The 21939-nt window shown below is 39.1% G+C and overlaps 1 protein-coding gene across 6 annotated transcripts in view; it reads right to left on the bottom strand.

The window, feature by feature from the left end:
• Positions 1 to 21939, bottom strand: part of FILIP1 (filamin A interacting protein 1) — a 307485-nt gene that overhangs the window by 137005 nt on the left and 148541 nt on the right. For 5 of the 6 annotated variants that reach the window (XM_075554872.1, XM_075554874.1, XM_075554869.1 and 2 more), the window contains exon 2: positions 1942 to 2223. The exons of the other annotated variant lie outside the window; for it this stretch is intronic. In XM_075554872.1, the coding sequence (XP_075410987.1) occupies positions 1942 to 2217 (276 nt within the window). In that variant the 5' untranslated portion in view covers positions 2218 to 2223. The remainder of the gene's footprint in view (positions 1 to 1941; positions 2224 to 21939) is intronic. 6 annotated transcript variants of the gene reach the window in all.

Raw genomic sequence — 21939 nt, 5'->3', positions numbered from 1 at the left:
CAACAGATTATGTAACTATCACAGTTCCCAAGACAATTATTATCTCTTCTACTCAGGTCAATAGCTGTGGGTTGGGGACAATTTAAAAAAATTGAAATAATGCATTCTGCCTGTTAACAGAACAAATATTAATAGACAAAACATTAACTACACTACTGGGAGTGGCAGAGCTATTTTTAGTAATGGTGGCAACTCTGGAAAATTTTGTCTCTTGCTGTGAAATGTAATTTTTCTAAGGCCATAAATGGTAAACTCAGTCATATTTGTTTGTTTTTCTAGACAGAGTTTTGTATGCTTTATATTTCTCCAGTTTCCAGGGGTTTCCCTATCTGTGTGCCCATACAGATGAGAACAGAGCAGACTGGCCAACCCTAGTCTAGCGTCAGTGGCAACTAACCTCCGTAATGCCAACAGCAGCAGGGTGTCAACAAAGGTTTCATTTCATGCAATTGTTAGTACTCCTTTAGTAGTTCATGCAAGCTAATAACCTAACAAAAATAGAAAGAAAGCAGCAATTCCACTCTTAACTCATCTTCTACTCACTCACTCACTCACTCACTCACTCACTCAAGGTTGGTGCACCACAACCTCCAGAAATACAATTGTTCTTGGATCAGACACTCTGAAGAATTCCAACACCTCCCTGAATCCTTTCAAGGGCTCACCAATGGGGACTTGGCTCATGACGATGAGACAAAGTTGATGGGGGCTGGCAATGGAAAGAGCCTGACGATATTTTTAGATGCCGTCAAGTCAGCCCCCACATGACAGAATAGAAACACCCCATAGGGCTTTCTAGGATGTAATCTTTACAGGGGTAAATTAACACATCTTTTTCCTGCAGAAGCACTGGATGGATTCAAACTGTCAACCTCTCAGTTAGTAGTCGAGTGCTTAACCAGTATGCCAACAGGGGGAAGAGCACTAGACCAAGAATCAGAGACCTTGGCTTTGTTTAGTTCCAGCCAATCTGCTTTGAAACTTGGATACAGTATTTATCCTTCTGCATCTCAGTCTTCTCATTGATAGAATAATAGTTGTTTCCTCACACACACAAAGAAAAGCATTTTCCTACTTCCACATAATAATATTCATGTTCAAATGAGATAAGAGACTCAAAAATACTCTGTATTTTTTAGTATTAGGTTCTTCACAATGCAATGCTTTGCTTATTTGCATGTATCTTAACTTTGTGAAGAGAAAATTGAAGACTAAATGTTATGAAAAAGTGAGGAAAGAGCCAAACAGCAAGACTAATTTCACACACACCTCCTCCCACTCGCTTTATGTATTTACATATCAATGATACATATATTTTCAAATATGTCTATTTATAAACTTTTTAGATGTAAACATATGATGCACATAATTCTTTCTCACATGCCTTCTGAAAAAAAAGTAATAATGGACCTGAAATTTTCATTATAATGATAGATGATTACACATATTCGACCGCAGTGAGTAGCTAAATCAGATAACTGAAGACCTATTGAGCTAGGTTGTGCTGTGAGGTGCCACCTATGTGGCTCTGACTCACAGCCACCAAACGTACAGCACAACAAGGCACCGCCTCGTCTTGCGCATCCTCACACCTGCTGTTTAAGCACACGGTTGCTGACACTATGTCAATCTGTATCATTCAAGGTCTTTTTTTCCCCCACTGACCCTTAAGTGTTGGTACTTCTATCAAACTATTACTACAGTCATACAATGAAGAAGCTGTTTGCTTCTACAGAAGCTTGAAGCTGGAATCAGCACCATTCATTCATTCAATAAATCTTTATTCAGTATAAACACATTCCAAGCCCTAGGAATTTGAAAAGGAATAAGAAAGACATCATCCCTTCTCCGTGAAGGCCACAATCCAATGGGAAATATGGGCGCACAGTCCTTTAGAGTTCAGAATCTCTAGAAACACTGATTGAGGAAGTGTCACCCTACCTGTAGTTCCCCCTCCATTATACTGAGGAGCTGGATGAGGTCTTCTTTGGATAACTCCAGAGACTTCTTATTCTTTCGTTCACTTTCTCCAGATGGCTTTAGGTGTCGCTTGACAGTTCCTGAGGCCATGACGTCCTCCTCCTTTCTGTTTGATTTATTCTTCTTTTTAGCATCTTCTGAAAGACTTTTATCATCAGCATTGCTGATGACTGAGGACTTGGGGCAGGAGATACGCCCGTTGGATGAACTCTCACTACCTTGGTGTCTGGATCTCATTCCCACCTACAACACATTAAAAAAGATAAGATGTTCTTACCAGCAACTGAAATTATTTTTGTCTAAATACTTAGAAATTTGTATCAGTCTTACACCATCAGCAGTAAGAAAATACCGAAAGCTCAATTCCCATTCATTTCCCTATAGCTAATGTGTCAGGAAATGTTTTAATGGTCTTCAAGAACTATTGATTCTAATCTGAAAAACACCTCAAGCTAAATTATCAAAGTTAACATCCTCAGGGATAAATCACATTAATGATATGTATCCTTTAGATAGCATGTTTAACCATGAACGACCATTTACCACTGTGGGCTTTCTTCCCAAAACACATAGTTCAGTCTAATAATGAGAAATAAATCAGACAAACTCAAATTGAGGGACATTCTATAAAATACCTAGCCAGTGTTTCTCAAAGTTGCCAAAGCCATCAAAAATAAAGATGGGGAAAGAAAAGAGGAAAGAAAGGACAGAGTTTTCTTTCTCTAAAAAAAAATCATTTTAATAGGGGCTCATACAACTCTTATCACAATCCATACATACACCAATTGTATAAAGCACATTTGAACATTGTTTGCCCTCATCGTTCTCAAAACATTTGCTCTCCACTTAAGCCCCTGGCATCAGCTCATAATTTTCCCACCTTCCTCCCTGCTCCCCACTCCCTCATGAACCCTTGATAATTTATAAGCTATTATTTAGTCATATCGTGCCCTGTCCGATGTTGCCCTGTCCGATGTCTCCCTTCACTCACTTTTCTGTTGCCCGTCCCCCAGGGAGGAGGTCACATGTAGATCCTTATAATCGGTTCGCACTTTCCAATCCACCTGCCTTCTACCCTCCCGGTGTTGGTACTGACACTCTCACAACTGGTCCTGAAGGGATCATCTGCCCTGGATTCCCTGTGTTTCCAGTTCCTATCTGTATCAGTGTACATCCTCTGGTCTAGCCAGATTTGTAAGGTAGAATTGGGATCATGATAGTGGGTGGGGAGGAAGCATTTAGGAACTAGAGGAAAGTTGTAAGTTTCATCGTTGCTACATCGCACCATGACCGGCTTGTCTCCTTCCCGAGACCGTTCTGTAAGGGGGTGTCCAGTGGCCTACAAATGGGCTTTGGGTCTCCACTCTGCACTCCCCACCTCATTCACAACTATATGAGTTTTTGTTCTGATGATGCCTGATAACTGATCCCTTTGATACCTTGTGACTGCATAGGCTGGTGTGCTTCTTCCATGTGGGCTTTGTTGCTTCTGAACTAGATGGCCACTTGTTTACCTTCAAGCCTTTAAGACTCCAGATGCTATATCTTTTGATAGCCGGGCATCATCAGCTTTCTTCACCATATTTGCTTATGTACCCACTTTGTATTCAGCGATTGCATTGGGAAGGTGAGCATCACAGAATGCCAGTTTAATAGAAGAAAGTATTCTTGCATTGAGGGAGTACTTAAGTGGAGACCCAATGTCCTTCTGCTACCTTAAAACTAAACCTATAAATATAGGCACAAAAGTCTATTTCCCCATCCTCATATATAGATATATTTGCATATGTACATGCCTTTATTTAGACCTCTATAAAGACCCTTTGCCTCCTAGCTCATTCCTCTATTTCCTTTTACTTTTCTCTTGTCCCACTATCATGCTCAGTCTTCATTTGGGTTTCAGTAATTCCTCTCACTTACATTACCCTCGATCATGCCCTACTAGGCCTCCTACACCCTCCTCACCACCCATTTGGGTCACTTATTGTTTCCTTGTCCCTGAATTTCTTAACACCACTTCCTTTCCCCCAATCTCCCCCTCTCCCATGTCCCCCCGGAACTCTTGGTCCCATTGTTTTCTTCTCCAGACTGTTCATCCAGCCTATCTTATTTAGACAAACCTGCGGAGATAATAACATGCACAAAAACAAGACAGAGAAAAGCCGAGCAACAAAATAAAGCTAAACAACAATAAAACAAAACACAAGAAAGAAAAGCTTGTAGTTAGTTCAAGGACTGCTTGTTGGCCTTTAGGAGTGTTTTCCAGTCAAGTCTGTTAGGGCACCAAGCCCTGGTCCCAAAGTCTATTTTCGGTATTCCCTGGGGACTTCATTGCTCTGTCCCCTTGCAGTTCTGTTGTACATCCTTAGTGTTTTGCCTCGGTGTGGTGGGATCAGATCAGATGGAATTCCCACACTGTGTCTTCAGTGTTGTCCCGTGTAGGGCTATGGGTCAGTGAGGGATGTCATGTCTCATAGTGGGGCTGGCCATGTGGTCCTCTCTGTGGATTGGCTGCTCTGAGCGGGAATATGATCCTCAAGGCTTGGTGGGCCAGGATGTGCTCCACTATCTCTTCCTCCCCCTTCATTTTCTCCCATGTGCTCTGACCAGACAAGTCCCTCTTCCAGAGCAGCAGATTCAGTGCTGTCCTCTGAAATAAATTCTTCTTGGGGGAGGGGCAGGTGTCCACATAGTTGGGATTGGGGCTGGCCCCTCAGACCTCTCCAGGACATAGTTTTCAATGATATGGATTTATCTTTCTATAGCCTTTCTGTGCCAGTCATGGGCAGTAATAAAAAGAGCACTAAGATTTTGAAGAAAACTTTTAAATTTAAAAATACACTTAAAAAATTTGAGACCAAAATAAGGGGGAGAGAGAAAAAAAAAACCAACAGAAGTTAAGGTACTAACTTGTCCTGTGAATAGCCCACATAATCCATTTCTGTGAGGAATGATTTACAAATTTGATCAGTTTTTCAGAAATAAGAACTCAACTAAGATATACTGTAAATAAAACTATTGAACTCAAAGGGTAGGACTCAGGCGTTATGAAGAAAGCTCTAGTATATGGAAGCTTCAATACTTTGTCTATACTTCAGTGCACAGTGAGATCTGTGAACCTGTGGAACGTGGAAACCACCAGAGAAGGAAAATGCTAATAGTTTTCCCCAACCAAGAGCAATCCAAGCATAGTATGGCTGCACCCTACCAAAGGTAGAAAGCTTGCAAGACCCAGAAAAACAAGGCAATCTTATTGAGTTCCCATTCTCAAGGATTTAAGTTGAGTAGCTCACTCAAAGGATAAACTCTTTTTTCTGGACAACTCCGCAGCAAGTTTATCATTACTCATCCCAGATAAAACACAAGGAAATTTGTTATATGGAAGTAGATCTTTAGGAACTCACGAATACCAGAGAAACTAAGGGAAACTTCAAAATACTAAGCTTATGATAGAAATATAAATACTGGTTGTGTGGTGTTTCTTTTCAGATAGTGAAGACTCAATTCTTTCAACCAATCTTGAAATCTACATTCCTGCCCTTTTCTTGAACTGAAATCTTATTTAAAAATCTTATAACCAAATGTGTGTGTGTGTGTGTGTGTGTGTGTGTGTGTGTGTGTGTGTGTGAGAGAGAGAGAGAGAGAGAGAGAGAGAGAGAGAGAGAGAGAGAGAGAGAGAGAGAGAGAGACAGGTGGGGAAGGAGGGAGGGATGGAAGGAAGGAGGGATGGAAGGAAGGAGGGATGGAGAGAGAGAGAGATTGAATAATATAAATAGAAAGTGGTCCTCGACACTGGCGCCCTGTTTTCTGGTTCACTAGTGATTAATTCTAAGAATTTTAGAGCATCTTTTGTGCTTTGCTGCTGAACAAAGAATAGATGTTTCTTTGTAATGGAAGCCAGAGTTCTTGGGAGCAGACCTACTGTATTTCAATACAGCTTGTTTGTGGGTAGAGTGAGCTGACTCAAACCCCAAGCCCAATGAAAAGGGTAGTGAATAGAAATGTTTGAATTTAACTCACGATCTGTAACAACACATCAAACCAATATAAGGACTTCCAAAGGTAAATTAGGGTTCCATATCACATGTGAATTCCTTTCATCTGAAATAAGTTTCTCTGTGAAACCTTGAAGCTCTTCGTGTTAATATATCAAGTCTTGATTTGACCATGTAAATCGAGATTGATTGTGTGTCCCAAAGCACAGGAAGCGAGATGACAGTGTTTTAAAATTAACCACACACAGCCTTGTATTTGTGTACATGCGTTCAATCTTTCTGAATCTTCTATATTTCTATATGAACTATAAAATCCACGGCCTTCTATGCTATTTCAACTCATAGTCACCCTCTGGGACTGAATAGAACTGCTGCAAAAGATTTCCAAGGCTGTAAGTTTTATTTACTGCCTCATCTTTCCCACCATCCATTCAGCTAGCAGACCTCAGAGCGACCCGTAGCACCCAGGACTTCCTATAGAATCGACAGCCTCCAAAATGAAACCAGACTCACTGCCACCAGGGTGATGCTGATTCATAGTGACCTTCTAGGGCAGGGTCTATATTCTTAAATATTAGAATATTGTTTTTTCCATATAGACTTTATTTTCTAGCTTACAGAAAAAATGTTGAAAATTTCATGTTAAAGTTCCTATGTGCCTTCATTCCCCCTGCGTACTTTCTCTCCTGCTATTAACATCTTGTTACAACTGACAAATCAATTATAGTTACATGTGTGTAGAATATTCTTTGAAAAAGGATAATGCCCTTTACTGGATTATATTTTCAAACATACAAGGAGAAGATTTTACTTAGTACCAACTTTTAAAATATTAATTCTTCCTAAAATTTCAGTCCCAAATCAATGTTTTAAAATAAATCTTATCCTAGTATTTATTATATTAACAGTTTTTCAAGGTGAAAAATTCTACTAAGATTTTAGAATTATCTCTCTTTTTTTAAATCACTAATTGGTTTGAAACTTGAGTGTTTTCCACATTAGCTCACTTTGGCTGAAGGACAATCTCATGTGATGATAATTATGTCTTAGCCAACATTTTTTCTCTGTGACATTTCAAATTAGTTACTTTTCCTTTGACATGTGCACATAGATTTTTGTCTTTCTTTGATAAGCCAAACCCAGTCTCCTACATTTATCTTCTCAAACACGTGAATGGGAGTGAGGAGGTTAAGTTTTTAGAATAGATGATCCAGAAATATTTATGAATGCTTACAAAGATGATGTTTTCTCCCTCTCCACTACAAAACTTTAGAAATCCATGCAAAAGTGTCCCCCCATAAACAGTACGCTACTGAAATACACTTTTCCAAAAGCTTTTAACCAGCTACAAAGCTTATAAAATGATGAACTGTTTTAAAAATCTTCCTGGTAAGCAACCTGGTCAATCATTATAGGAACAACCATGAAAACAGGATGCCAAGCTTGAAGAAATTGTGTTAAAAGTTCCGGCGTTGAACAATAGTAAGCATTTCACCAGAGCTGGCCAAATCCTGCCTCTGTGCATCCGGAGCAGTGAGCAGGTAATAGAAACGGCAGCTGGCACTTCACAGCCTTCTAAGGACTTGACTGCATTCTTGCCAGTTTGGGACACGTTCATAAGAAACCTTCTGAAAAGAGCCAAGAATAGCTTTGCCTCAGTGTGTGTCCTTTGAAGAAAGCTCTTTCCCAAGAAAAAGGTAAAAGTAAACTACAGATTCATATTAGGTTCGTAATTTTTTCCTGCACAAAGAATTATTTTATAGTTTTATTGCCACATCTTTCACAGCCCAATATATACAATGCAATTCACAAATAATTCTGTTGCTCAATCCCATCGCACCATTCACATTTCAGTAAACCTCTCAAATACCATTGAATTGCTCAACTACATCAAGAAAAGCTACCTACTCCTTGCCATCCGTTTTAGAATACTTGCAGTTCTCTTGGTTTGTAATTTTTAAAAAACAGTGTTATTTGGTTCTCATGGAATCTAAATTTCCTGGAGTCACTGAAGCCAGATAACCTCTTGAAGTGATTGCCCTGAGATAATCTTTAAATTTTAAACCAACAATATCTCAACTGCTCTTTAAACCAAATAACAGCTTAGCCTAGTTAGTAAAGACTGTCTGTTTAGAACATGATGTTCTCTTATAGTGCTAGATGGGATCAAATTGAGAGCAGGGGTTCTCTAAAGGCTAGACAGGACGCTCAAGGGACCAGGGGCTACATGTGTGACCATGTGTGAGGAACATTTGAAGAGAGGGGACTGAGACTGGTCACATAGTTTCAAGAATGTGACCAAGGACACTGAGTTTTACATGTTGAGATTCTTGAATTGGTGTATCTTTTACCATGTGCATTTTCAAGAACAATGGTTTAAAAAAAAACAAAGATCACCCAGCCCAAAATATACGAATAAATAGATGAATGATAGGCAATTATTTAAGTAAAACATTTTTTCCAGAAAAAAATCTACCTTTTTGAGGGGGCACCCATTCTTCTGTTTTAATAAGCAAAATATACTAGCATAGTTCAGCAAATGATCTTTTTTCACCCTTCATCGTAATCAGGAAGAGTTTGCGTAGAATTTACTGACTGGAGTATGAACAAACGAAAGGGTAAATGCTGTTTAGCCTCCCTCTTGAATCTCTAGTCATCTTGCCTTGCCATTCTACAAACCCTGTGTTTACTATAAAGCCTCCCCCGATACGTTGTCAGACAACTAATATCACTAGAATAAAATGCTGTAAAAACTTTGAGCTCTTTATGCTGAAGCTACGAGTACTTTTAGAGTAGTTGCCACTGTCTTCTTCAGATGTTTTTGTTGTTGTTACATGGCATGTGTTCGCAGTATTCCTCATCCCCACCACAAACCAAAAACTTTCTTTTTGCATAAATCAAGCTTTGGAAATATCCAACATCTTCCTGTCCCTGCTTTCATTTCAGATATACCGTACTCTTTTTCAAGAACCTACCTAAAGCCCTAGTGATACTGTGGGTTAGGCTTTCGGCTACCAACTAAAAGGTCACTGGTTCAAACCTACGAGCCACTCAGGGAGAAAGATTCTGCTGTCTGCCTCCATAAAGATTTAGTCTCTGAAACGCTGCAGGGGTCACTCTGAATCAAATCAGTGACAATAGGTTTCTGCTTCATGCACAGAGTGAATTGCAATAATATTTTAGCCTATAATTTGTTCTTTAAAACTACCTTATCAAAGTATAAGGAAAAATTACAGTGTGTAGTGAGAAGGAAAGCACTTAGTTAGAGAGAGTACCTACTTTCATATATATATGTATATATACATATGTATATATCTATATATATACATTCAGTGTGATCTAGAACTTAGAGAGCCTGCTGCAAGTGGGACATACAGAACATTACTTTGATACTGTTTTGTCATAATGACAATACATAAATTATGCAAAACAAGGAGAAACAAAAAAATCTGTTCTAGTCTTACATGATCAGTGGACGGATTTTCAGAAGCAAAAGACCAATCATATCTCCTTACATAAGGGTCTCAGGGAGGTGACGAGCCAGTCAGAGTGGAGGGTAGCAACAATGAAACATACAACTTTCCTCTAGTTCTTTAATGCTTCCTCTCCCCCCATTATCATGATCCCCATTCTACCTTACAAATCTGGCTAGGCCAGAGGATGTACATTGGTACAGATAGGAACTGGAAACACAGGGAATCCAGGGCGGATGATCCCTTCAGGACCAGTGGTGAGAGTGGCGGTACTGGGAGGGTGGAAGGAAGGTAGGGTAGAAAGGGGGAACTGATTACAAGGATCTACATATAACCTCCACCCTGGGGGATAAACAGCAGAAAAATGAGTGAAGGGAGACGTCAGACTGTGCAAGATATGACAAAATCATAATCATTTATAAATTACCATGTGTTCATGAGGGAGGGGAATCAGGGAGGGAGAGGAAAAAATGAGGAGCTGATCCCAAGGGCCTCAACTAGAAAGCAAATGTTTTGAGAATGATGATGACAACAAATGTACAAATGTGCTTGATGCAATTGATGTTTATGTATGGATTGTGATAGGAGTTGTATGAGTCCCCAATAAAAAGATAAAAAACTTTTAATTAAAAATAATAAATAAGAGAACGATGATGGCAACAAATGTACAAATGTGCTTGATACAATTGATGTATGTATGGATTGTGATAAGAGTTATATGAGACCCCAATAAAATAATTTTTCAAAAAGTAGAGATTCACATAAAAAGACCAATTAAATCAACAAGTTTATTTGCTATCGATGTCATATTATTTCCTCTGTGTATTCTGATTACATGCTAGTCCTATTTATAAATATTCTGATTTACGAACTGTCCAAACATTTCTCATAGGATTATCCCCCTCTTTTTTTGTGGTGACAAAACGTGTAATTGTTTACTACCGGTGAGTCAGCAAAGCAGGACATGCCCTACAAAGCCACTGGGCACTCAGTGGAGGGCCAATTAGAGAAGCAGGTGTCAGAGTGACCCCGGCTGGGTCCATGCAGGGGGTGGGGGAGAGAGCCCCCAACAAATCACGGGTCCGGTAGGTGCAATTGTACGGTTGAGAAATATAAAGATAATAAAGTCATAGAGAGCATGAGAGATAGAAATAATGGAGTCAGACACATTTCATGGTAGGATGCTCGCCTCATCCCTCCTTGATGGTCCACGTGGGGAGAGCCCGGAGAGCGAGAGCAGCAGGGGGTATCCCCGATTTTAAGAACCTATGCTGTTCAGAAATGTACCCGGGTGTGTCTCTGAATTTTCTTTACAACTTCCTTTCATGCTCTATATTCCAGTTAAGCAACAAGTAAAGGTAAATGATTGTTCACAGTGGTTTATTCACACTCGTGAAATGCTCAGCATGAACACGACTGTTGCTTATATGATGGTACTTTGATTAATTTTTAGGACAGATGTACTTAACCCAATTGCATATCCTTAAATGATTTCATGAAATGTTAAAATTCAGGAGTGGGATGTTCTTGGAGTCTGTGTTATAATTTAAAAGGCCAAGAAATACACTATACCTGTGTAAGATATTGCTCTATCTCAACTTAAAATCATGATGAAATATTTTCTAAGTTCTGTTTAATATAGCTTGAGCATTATCAGAGCAACCTGGATAGACATTTCCAGAAGAAAAAAAAAAGAGGAGGAGTGAACTAGAGGTTAGGCCAGGGAATTTCCATGCTGCGAGAAATCTTTTCAAATTAAAATACCAGAGTCTGAAGGAATGTACAATGTAAGTGTTTTGAAACTTGGAATGGGAGCATAGGGTGGCCTCTCTTAACAAACTTTGGCAAAACATTCACAAATTGATAAACTTTTATAATAATGCCCATGATATCTGTCATCTACTTTCTAGTCTCACCAGCCATAACCTAACATTCAAGATCCTTCATATCCAGGAAAATTGTGCTTCTAATCTCATCTTATAGTATCTTCCATGAATTTACCACACTAGTCTATTCACTGCCTACAAATTATGTCTGTTATATGTTATTTTTTATCTTATGCTCCTGAATTTTTTCCTAAAATGGCCCACTCTTTCCTTGTACTCAAAGACTGTCCCTGAATATTAAATAGTTATTATTTCTTCTTTTATATTAATGGTATATACTTATTTATCCTCTATATTAATAACTTGGCATTTTCATACTTTTATGTGATTTTTACTGCCACAAACAAATAACTTTCTTGAAGAGAGGAAACAAGATTTATAGTTTTAGATGAAAACACTAACTGATAGACAGTACCTGATGGTTTGAATTTGTATAAATTTAACATATCAGAGAATATACTTACAGAAACCATTGCTTCCAAGCCAACTATCAGGTGAAAATATAAATTGAATTAGGAAAATTTTATAAATACTTGTGGTTAAAGGATGCTAAAAATACTTAGCAATATTTGGGAAAATATCTAACATTAAGAAATTAAATCCAGGACAGATAAACCCCTCAGGATCAATAATGAGAGTAGTCATACCAGGAGGGGAAAGGGAAGGTGGGGAAGAAAGGGAGAACTAATTACAATGATCTACATATAACCCCTTCCCTGGGGGATAAACAACAGAAAAGTAGGTGAAGGTAGACATCGGACAGTGTAAGCCATGACAAAGTAATAATAATTTATAAGTTATCGAGGGTGAGGGAAGGTCGGGAGGGGAGGGAGGGGAACAATGAGGAACTGATACCTAGGGCTCAAGTAGAAAACAAATGTTTTGAGAATGATGATGGCAACAAATGTACAAGTGTGCTTGACACAATGGATGTATGTATGGATTGTGATAAGAGTTGTATGAGCCCCCAATAAAAATGATTTAAAATAAATAAATTAAAATAAAAGCAAATTCCAGGGGGGGGAAAGTGGAGAGATGAATGGGTGACTGACCTGGGCGCTTAATCATTGGCAGTTTGGAACACCAAAGCGATGCCTTGCACACTAATGACAGAGGCCCGATGAGGGGTGGGAGGGCATCACAAAGCATCAGACATGAAGAAAGCAAATGGTCATTAGACAGGAAGGAAAGAGGAGATCCAAGTGGACGTCAGCAGAGACTCTGAAGGGCAATCTTTTTTTTAGGGGCTCATACAACTCTTATCACAATCCATACATACATCAGTTGAGTAAAGCACCCTTATACATTCGTTGCCCTCGTCATTCTCAAAATTCACCTTCTACTTGGGTTCCTGGAATCAGATTGGTTTCCTTTTTTTCCCCTCACCCTCCCTCCCCGCTCCCTCCTGCACCTTTAATAGTTTATAAATAATTATATTATCTTATCTTACACTGCCCGGCGTCTCCCCTCACCCACCTTCCCATTGACCATCTCCCAGAGAGGAGGTTACACATAGATCCCCAAGATCGGTTCTCCCTTTCTACACCCCTCTAAAGGACAGTCTTGCTCCTGACTGTAGAGGAGCTAAAGCAAATGAAAGAAAGGATGAAGTCAACGAGCTGAACAGAAATTTCAAAGCATAGCTTGAGAAGACAAAATAAAAATATTATAATAAAATGTGCAAGGACCCAGAATTTAAAAGCCAAAGGGGAAGAATATGCTCATCATGTCTTAAAGTAAAAAAACTCAAGAAAAAAGATGCCTCAAGTTAAAATATTGAAAGATTCTATGGGCAAAATATTGACTGATGCAGGAAACATGAAGAGAAGATGGAAATAATAGAGTCGCTATGTCAAAGAGCTAGATTCCAACGGGCTCAAACATAAAAGGATTGTGGGGATGGCACAAGACCAGGCGTGTTACGTCGCGTTGTGCATATGGCCACTTTGAGTTGGAACCTATTCAATGGCACCTGTCAACAGCTGTCCTAATTAGAGTACCAACCAAAATTTACATACGAATGAATGACGCTTACAAGATGAATGAAGGGGAAGGATGATGTGTAAAGAAGGTAGGAGATGTAAGACAGATAAATTGAAAACAGGCACGCATGCACACACACAGTGGCAGTCCACAGTGTTCCTTAGGAACAAGGAGATAAATAACAGAAAAAATTGACATTTAAGAAGACTTCTTTGTAATATAAGGATCAGGGCGGTGAGGGGGAAGTATCACATGAACTACTATATTTGGTTATATATTTTGTAGTACTCTAACATATATATTGCATAGCTTTGATAAATATTCACAATATATTTTTATAAGTCACAGTAAAATAAAGCAATTTTGAACCTTTTACACAATTGAAATATATTTAAAGTTAAAAAATTAAAATCTCATGAGTTCAGATACCCAGAGAGGAGTTACCAGTTTTCCCATCTCCTGCTCATTGATAGAAATAGATACACATTTTATGTATTTGTATTTATTTATATTGCTATCATAATACACATATTGTTTTATGACTCTTGTCACTAAGTACAATACTGTGAGTATGCTTCTATATCTAATATATATGTACCATATCCTTTTAAAAGATTCAACTTTCTGTTGTTTAAAGATCTGAGAGTTTTTTAAAAAGTTAAGGTGAAAAACACATGGATTAAGTCTCTGGTGAACTTCCTCTGACCATAGACCAGGGCTGTGAATGGCCTTGGTAACATGCAGAGTGCATTGGAAAGTGGATTATGGGAGATATAGTTAGATTAAAGTTTAACAGTTTATTCTTTGATTGGCTTTTTGACTCATTTTAAAGTTGTTCTGGTTTTTAATATTTTCTGCTTTCTTTTCAATTGAGGCATTTCTCTATTTTATTTTGTTATTGTCCTTAGCTTTTTAGTGTCTTCATTTGCTGTTTTTGTATGTTTCTTGGTTTACAAAACCCAGGATGGGCGAATCTATAGAAACAGTAACTGGATTAAATGTTTCTTGAGCACAAAGCAGGGGAGAGGAGGTTGGGGGGAAACAGGGAGCTGATCACAATGAATCAAAGAAAGAAGAAAGTGGTCTAAAATTGATTGTGGTGGTGACTGTACAACTCTTCTTGATGTAATTGCCTATTGGAAAATTACATGCCAAAAACCTATCTTTAAAATATCTTATCCATAAGCATCAATGTTTTTCCAATATTTTCTAATAAAGCACTATTATAATCAATATACAGAAAAGGCATATAGACATATTCTAGAAATTTGAACAATCTAGAAAAGAAAAAAGTTTAATACCCATGTGGCACATATTACTTATTGATTATCCCAACATTATAGCACTATTCAGAATAACAAGAAGATAGACCCAACCTAAATGTCCATCATTGGCAAAATCATTAAGCCAGCATTGGTACCTGCACACAACCAAATACTATACACCCCTAAAGATTAATGATGAACCTGTCAAACACCTCATGACATGGATGAATTTGGAAGATATCATGCTGAGAAATTTGGTCAATCCCATAAAGACAAATACTGGATGAGATCACTATTATAACAAAAAAAAAGTCAAGAAAAATTGCTTTCACACCTGAAGAAACCCATTTTGATGATTACTGAAAAGCTGGAGTGAGGGTAGAGGGCAAAAGAAAGAGGTATAAAGAAAAATTTAAATATAATTTATAAAATATACAAAAGATACATAGATAGAAATACAGATATGTATGTAGATAGTAAGATAGATAAATATATAGGTAAACAGATAGATAATATATAATAGTAGCACAGATTTAAAATATAGATTTCCTATCATCTGCACCCAAAATGTATCTCCCTGATACAATTGGCAATTCAATAATCAGTGGAAATTGCTGTTAATATTTGAATTGTATGCAATCTTTGTTCTGTATGGATATATACATTTTTCTTAATTAAAGAAAATATTAGATTGTACTGTAATACTCTTGGACTTCATATTTTGCCGTGCACATTTTGTGTCACTGAACAGCACTTTTTTTCTCATTGTCTATGCTTATGTAGGGCACTAACATGGCTACAATGGAAAATACTTAATGAATCCTGCAATTTTTATATTAAACATCTTCTTCAAAATTTTTACTGTTATATGAAACACATGAACTAAATAGCTTTATGACTATGTCTTGTTCATATTTTGTGAGGATAAATTCCTGGAAGTGAAATTGCTCGACCAAATGGTCTACTAAATTTTAGGTTTACATTATATAAAGATAGCAAAATAATGTGTATCCAAAAAGCTCTTTTTAAAATTCTTCAGCATCGAATCAGCACTGACTCAAAGTTTTCCATGACAAGATATATTACAGTTTAATCATTTTCCTGGTTTTTCCCTCGCTCTCAAAGACACACACACACACACACACAGATGTTAATGCACAAGTCCTGGAAATCAACCCTCTCATGAACTCTTCCCTAAGGCGTCTTCTGCCTTACTGCACTAGTTCATAAAATCCTTTGTTTGTCCCAAATAGCGCCTTCCCTGTGAGCACTCATCATCATGATTTGTAATCATTTGTTTGTGCGTTCTTTTCTTTAAGGACAGGGACAATCTTATTCATCTCTATAGTCTCGATGTTTAGCATATAAGCTAGTGCTTGTGCGTGGGAATCATTTACTGAAGAAATGAATAAATGTCCCATAGTCAATTGTTGAGTAGAATAGTGCTTTAAAGAGTTCTCAATGGCTGAATTTTCAGAATGATATTATCAGGTCTTTCTTCTTAGGCACCTCTGGGTGTTCTTAAATCTCTATTTTTCTTTACCAGCTCGGTGTGTTAACCATGTGTACTGTCCAAACCCGAACAACCACTCATTGTCATTGAGTGGATTACAACTCCATGATAATAATCACCAACCAAACACCAAACTCGCTGTGACCCTATAGGAGAGGGTAGAACCATTCCTTGGGTTTCCAAGGCTGTACATATTTATTTGTTTGTTTGTTTTCTGTAAACATTTACAGGAGCATCTTTCTCCTATGGAGTGGCTAATAAGTTCAAACTACTGACCTTACAGTTAGCAGCTTACATCACCAGAGCTCTTTCATCAAAATAATGGCCAGCATTGATTTACCAGATCCTAGGTGCTAGAGGCTCAGTGGGTGTTTTAATGCAGTATCTTGCATCTTCCCAGCAAGTTAGGCACAGTACCTGGGTTGAGGATTGCGATTCAACCTGGGTCCCTCCAATTTGAAGCTCGATCTTCTTGTACTACCTGCCTGGAACCTGGCACACATGCAACAATTGTAAATGCCTCTCTCCATTGCCCTCTCAACAAAATCTCCCTTTTTATTCAAGCTCATACTGATAATCTACTGCTGCTGAATTCCTATACCACATCTAATTGTACCATCTACTTGCATTTAAATATAGCCCTGCCTGGTATAAATCTTAGGCAGCTCCTGTGTAAGTCCTAGCATCACATCTAGAGCATAAGCAATTTTTGCACAAGAATGTTGTTCCTATTTTCCTAAAATCACTAGTATGTTAGCATCTCTACTATTTATAGATCAGAAACCTGAGGTTCAGAGGCTCCATGGAAGAGTTGGGATTCAAATCTAATTGTCCTTCTGAATTTTTAATACATATAAACTCTTGCCTTAAGGGTATGGAGTTTGGGGATTTGACATTCCTGTGCTTCGCTTCACCTCCTTTTGTCCATTTCCACATTGTTGTTGTTCAGTTTTACTCCCTTCACAGAAATATGACTACAGACAATGGTATAATTCTAGAAAAATCCTGGTACACAAAGTAAAAATGACATATTGAACATTTTCAACACAAATATAATGGTATATTTGTGACATTTTCAACAATGATTTACTTTTGAACAGTAAATGCATTTTAGAATATTTTTATATTTAAAATAATTTATTATTATAATGGATGCCACTCTTCTACAAGGTACAAAGTATAACTGTTGAATTCATCAAGTGTATAAAATACTCAAATTTATAATTAAGATCATCTTAATTTTCTGGTAATTTTCACCTACAGTTGTCCTGCTTGATCACTGTGATTTTTCAGGAATGTTACTGTAATTTTTGGCGTCTGAAAAGAAAAGGAATGTCACTCTTTAGTTTAAGTTAACATTGCTAAATATTTGTTTTATCATCTGACAAGGAGACTGGTTCTGGAAAATTACCAGACTTCTGGTTAGCTGGGAGCAGAATTCCTTTCTATATTTCACCACTCCTAAAAAAGAGGCCAGAATTGAACACAAATCAGTCTTTTTCCCTATCACTAACAAAACAGACCAGTCTGTAGTCAGAAAGACAAGGACCTTTGATTTTGTCTTAGGAATCAACATTTGTTGGATTCATTTTTTTAAATTGTTTTGGTCATAGCACTTTTTTTATTTAATCATTTTACTGGAGGCTCATACAACTCTTTTTTTAATTAAGTTCCCTTTATTTAAAGATCATAATGTATGCCACAGAGCACTCTGTCACAGTCGGCTCATACAACTCTTATAACAATCCATACATCCATAGTGTCAAGCATATTTGTCTATATATTGCCATCATCCTTTGCAAAACATTTTCTTTCTACTTAAGCCCTGATATCAGTTCCTCATTTCCCTCCCTCCCTATGAATCCTTGATCATTTATAAATTATTATTATTTTCATATCTTATACCGACTACTGTCTCCCTTCACCCACATTTCTGTTGTTCGTTCCCCTTGGGGGTGGTGGATATACATTGATCATTGTAATTAGTTCTCCCTTTCACCCCCACCTTCCCCCTACCCTCATGGTATCACTACTCTCATTATTGGTCCTGAGGGGTTTATCTGTCCTAGGTTCCCTGTGTTGAGAGCTCTTATCTGTACCAGTATAGCTGGTCTAGCTGAATTTGTAAGGTAGAATTGGGGTCATGACCGTGGATGGAGGAAGCATTAAAGAACAAGAGGAGTGTTGTATGTTTCGTCAGTGTTATACTGCACCCTGGTTGGCTCATCCCTTCCTTGTGACCCTTCTGTGAGGAGATGTCCAACTGTATACAGATGGTCTTTGGGTCTCCACTCCATGTCCCCATACCCCCGCCACCTGTAACATCAATATGATTGTTTGTTCTGGGTCTTCTGATACCTGATCCCATCGACACCTCATGATCACACAGGCTGATGTGTTTCCTCTATGTGGGCTTTGTTACTTCTGAGCTAGATAGCCACTTGTTTATCTTCAAGCCTTTAAGACCCCAGATGTTATATCTTTTGATAGCGGGTACCATCACCTTAGTTGAATTATACTGAAATATTACCTCTGTTCTAAATATCAACAATTAAAATAGTTGAAATTTACAAAAGAGCTTATTATGGGCTGAGGGTGTTCAAGTACCTGACAAACCCTGATAACAAGAGAATATAGCAGGTATTCTAAAGTGGTCCTGTGGTAGAGACAAGGAAACTGGAACTTACAGAGGTTTAGTCATCAGACTGAAATACCTCGCATGCCAGGAGAAATTTGGATGAAGCTTTTCCCACTGTTATCAGGACTACTGCAATGCAAATGTGTTGACAGCCACCCTTTCATGTGGCTAAAATAAATTTAGTCGGATAATGTCATATCCTGTAAATAGTCTCAAACAATAATAACCTACATGAAGTCCTACTATCCTAGTTTTTTTTTTTCAAATTTCTACTCAGCAACAGGGAAACCAACTCACCTGCTAACACATTCCTTCTGACTCATGCCAGCTCTTGTGGGTCAGACTCGACTTGTGCTCCTCCATGGGATTTTTAAGGCTGTGACCTTTGAAAACATACTTCCAGGCCTCTCTTGCAAGGCTCTGCTGGGTAAGTGTGAGCCACTGATCTAAACATTAGTAGTGTAGCATTTCACTGTGTACTACTCAGGGATTTCATACTTTATACTCATAGAATACCTTAGTTTTCTAAAAGGATTCCCTTTTCATATTGCTTTTCCAACCCAGACTGCCTGCCTGCCTGTCTCTCTCCTCCTTTCCTCTCCACCCTCTTTCCCTTCCTCCCTCTGACCCTCCTACCTTCCTTCCATCCATCCTTCCTTGTGGGCTGGCCTCCTTTCCTTCTTCCCTCCCTCCTACCACCCTCCTTTCCTTTTCTTGTGCTTTAAGTGAACGTTTACAGAATAGATCTATTTCCCATTGAATAGTTTGTATATATGTACATGTTCTGTGTCACTAGTCGAATTCCCTACCCTGTATTCAGTCTTCTTCCCATTCCTTTAAAATGCTCCACAGCTTCCTACAGTCTCATCTTTGCTTTGGAGCACACGTCCTCTTCGGCTCTAGTATAATTAACTGTCCTGAGAAGCAGTCTCCTCTTGGGTGTTGTTCGTGTAATGGGCCTATTGTTTGACTGAAAGGTGGGCCCTGGTAAGGCTAAAAGAGTGTCTTAGAGTCACGGTGTCAAGGTTCCTCCAATTTGGGCAGACCATTAAGTCTGGTTTTCTTTGTTCAATACAGCCTTTCTACACATTAAGACTCAAAGGTCACACACACACACACACACACACACACACACACACACACACACACACAAAACCAACAAAGAGTAACTTTGCTCTGGCAGCTTTTATTTCCAATATTCTAAAATAGAAAATTCACTGAGCTATCAGAAGCATAACCATTGTTAAAATGACAGGATCTGAGTTAAAGTGATTGTCCAAAGCATTCGAGCTCTCATGAAAAAATGTTTTTGCATGTGGATTAGCTGATTTTGCTATGACACCAATGTTAACAAAACTGCACATTACTTTATGTAGCAAATATGCTAAAATAATTTAACGGCATTGTCAAGAAATGTGAGTCAAATCCAAATGATGGTTAACATTGAAGGAGAATTAATCCTCCAGGAAGAAAAAGACGTGAGGTACTTTTTGGATGATATCATTTCTTTATACTGACGACAGAGAAAATGAAAAACTGCACTGGTTCAAGAAGTTGCAATAACAAATAGCCACCAAAGAGCATGTATTCATTGTGATAAAAGCGTATGTGGGCATTTTCCTGCTCAACTCACTTCCGAACAGGGAAGTCTCCCCACAAGGGAGGTCCCAGGTGTGTTGAAGGGACCTGGTATGTTCTAGGAAAGTGAAGACCAAAGGCGACATTCTTGCTCATCCCTGGAATCCCAAGTCAGGGTTTTAACCTTTCTAACTGACTGCACTATACATTGTTGATCTGTGTCCAAACTGCATAGTGGCTCTGTATCCATACCCAGCCCTCTTTGTGAAGTGTGTTCTTGAACTCAAGGAGCACATTCAACAAGACATTCAGAAGCTGGAGCTGGAATGGTTGTGGCGACTTCCGGGAAGATGACGACGGAGTGACACATACCACAGGGACTTCACAGAATTCAGCCCAGGAGAGTTGCTTAGAGGGAAATTCAACACTGCTGGAACGCAGGAGGAGCATCATAAGGATAAGTAGGCTCAGACCCACGGGGTTTTCAGGGGCTGGGGGCTTTTGGCTCACCTCAGTGGGGGCCTGCTGGGGCTTGACCTTGGCTCTGCCACTGTCTCTGTTGGAGCTGGGCTAATTTGGAGCCTGTGGGGCCTTGGTCTCGACACAGCCACCGTGTGTCACAGCCTGCCTTTGGGTGGGGACTGGATGCTTGTGGCTCCACAGGCAGGGATCCGGGTTCAGGTATATTGTTACTTTTGTTTCCATCTCTTCTCTGTCTGCCCACAGTCTTAGAGGCCTGTCCAGGGGCTTTTTCTCAACACAGCCACAGCTTGCTGCCACCACTTTGAAACAGGGACTAAACGCTTACAGCTTCACAGGTGGGGATTGGGACTCAACTACATTGTTGCTTTTGTTTTCCTCTCTTCACTATATCGCTGCACAGGCTCCCTTTTTAATTTTATTTTGACCTCTTTGTCTATATCCTGATCTTTCACACTCCACTGCTGACCTTCAGACCACTCCCCTTAGCCTAGGGCATTTATGCCTGGGCCACACTCCTCTAGGTAGCTATACCCTGTGTAGATAGCCCGAGACTGGGGAAAGCCATGCTGACCTCCACCAGGGGATACTCTGCCCAACTTATTACCAGGGAATTCCTGCCTGTGTGCCTGGGGCCTGAAGGCAGCTCGGCCAATACTTCTCAAGATTCCAAGCTCCTGCAGGAACCTCTGCTCAACCTCTGTAACACCAAAACAGGCAAACTACCAGCCTTCTGGGGCACTCACCTGAGAGGGAAGCCACAGGAGGAAAAAGTGGTAGGTTAAATCCATAGGAAAATTAGCTGTAGGCAGTTTGAAGAACAGTTCCTACAAGTTTCCCAGAGAGAGCCAGTGCTCTTCGACTCCCTGGAAAATGGCACCTGGCTCTTCTAAAACAACACAACGCAAATAGCAATCAGTCCCAACAACCTCAACGAAAAACAGGATAAACAAAAGGCAGTGGCAGAAGATGTCCTGAACATAATGACATGCATAGAAGAAGCAGACATTGAGCTGCCACAGAAAGAAATTTTCAGAATTCTGCTTGGAGTCAAACAGGATATGAGGGAAACAATACAGGAAAATGATGAAATGATAGAGGAGATAAAGGCCATATACCAAAGGGAAATACAGGGGCTTAGGGAGGAG

Source organism: Tenrec ecaudatus, chromosome 7 (genome assembly GCF_050624435.1).
Source record: "Tenrec ecaudatus isolate mTenEca1 chromosome 7, mTenEca1.hap1, whole genome shotgun sequence".
NCBI lineage: Eukaryota > Metazoa > Chordata > Mammalia > Afrosoricida > Tenrecidae > Tenrec > Tenrec ecaudatus.
The sequence above is the reverse complement of the archived record's forward strand: the minus strand, read 5'-3'. Positions and strand labels throughout refer to the sequence as shown.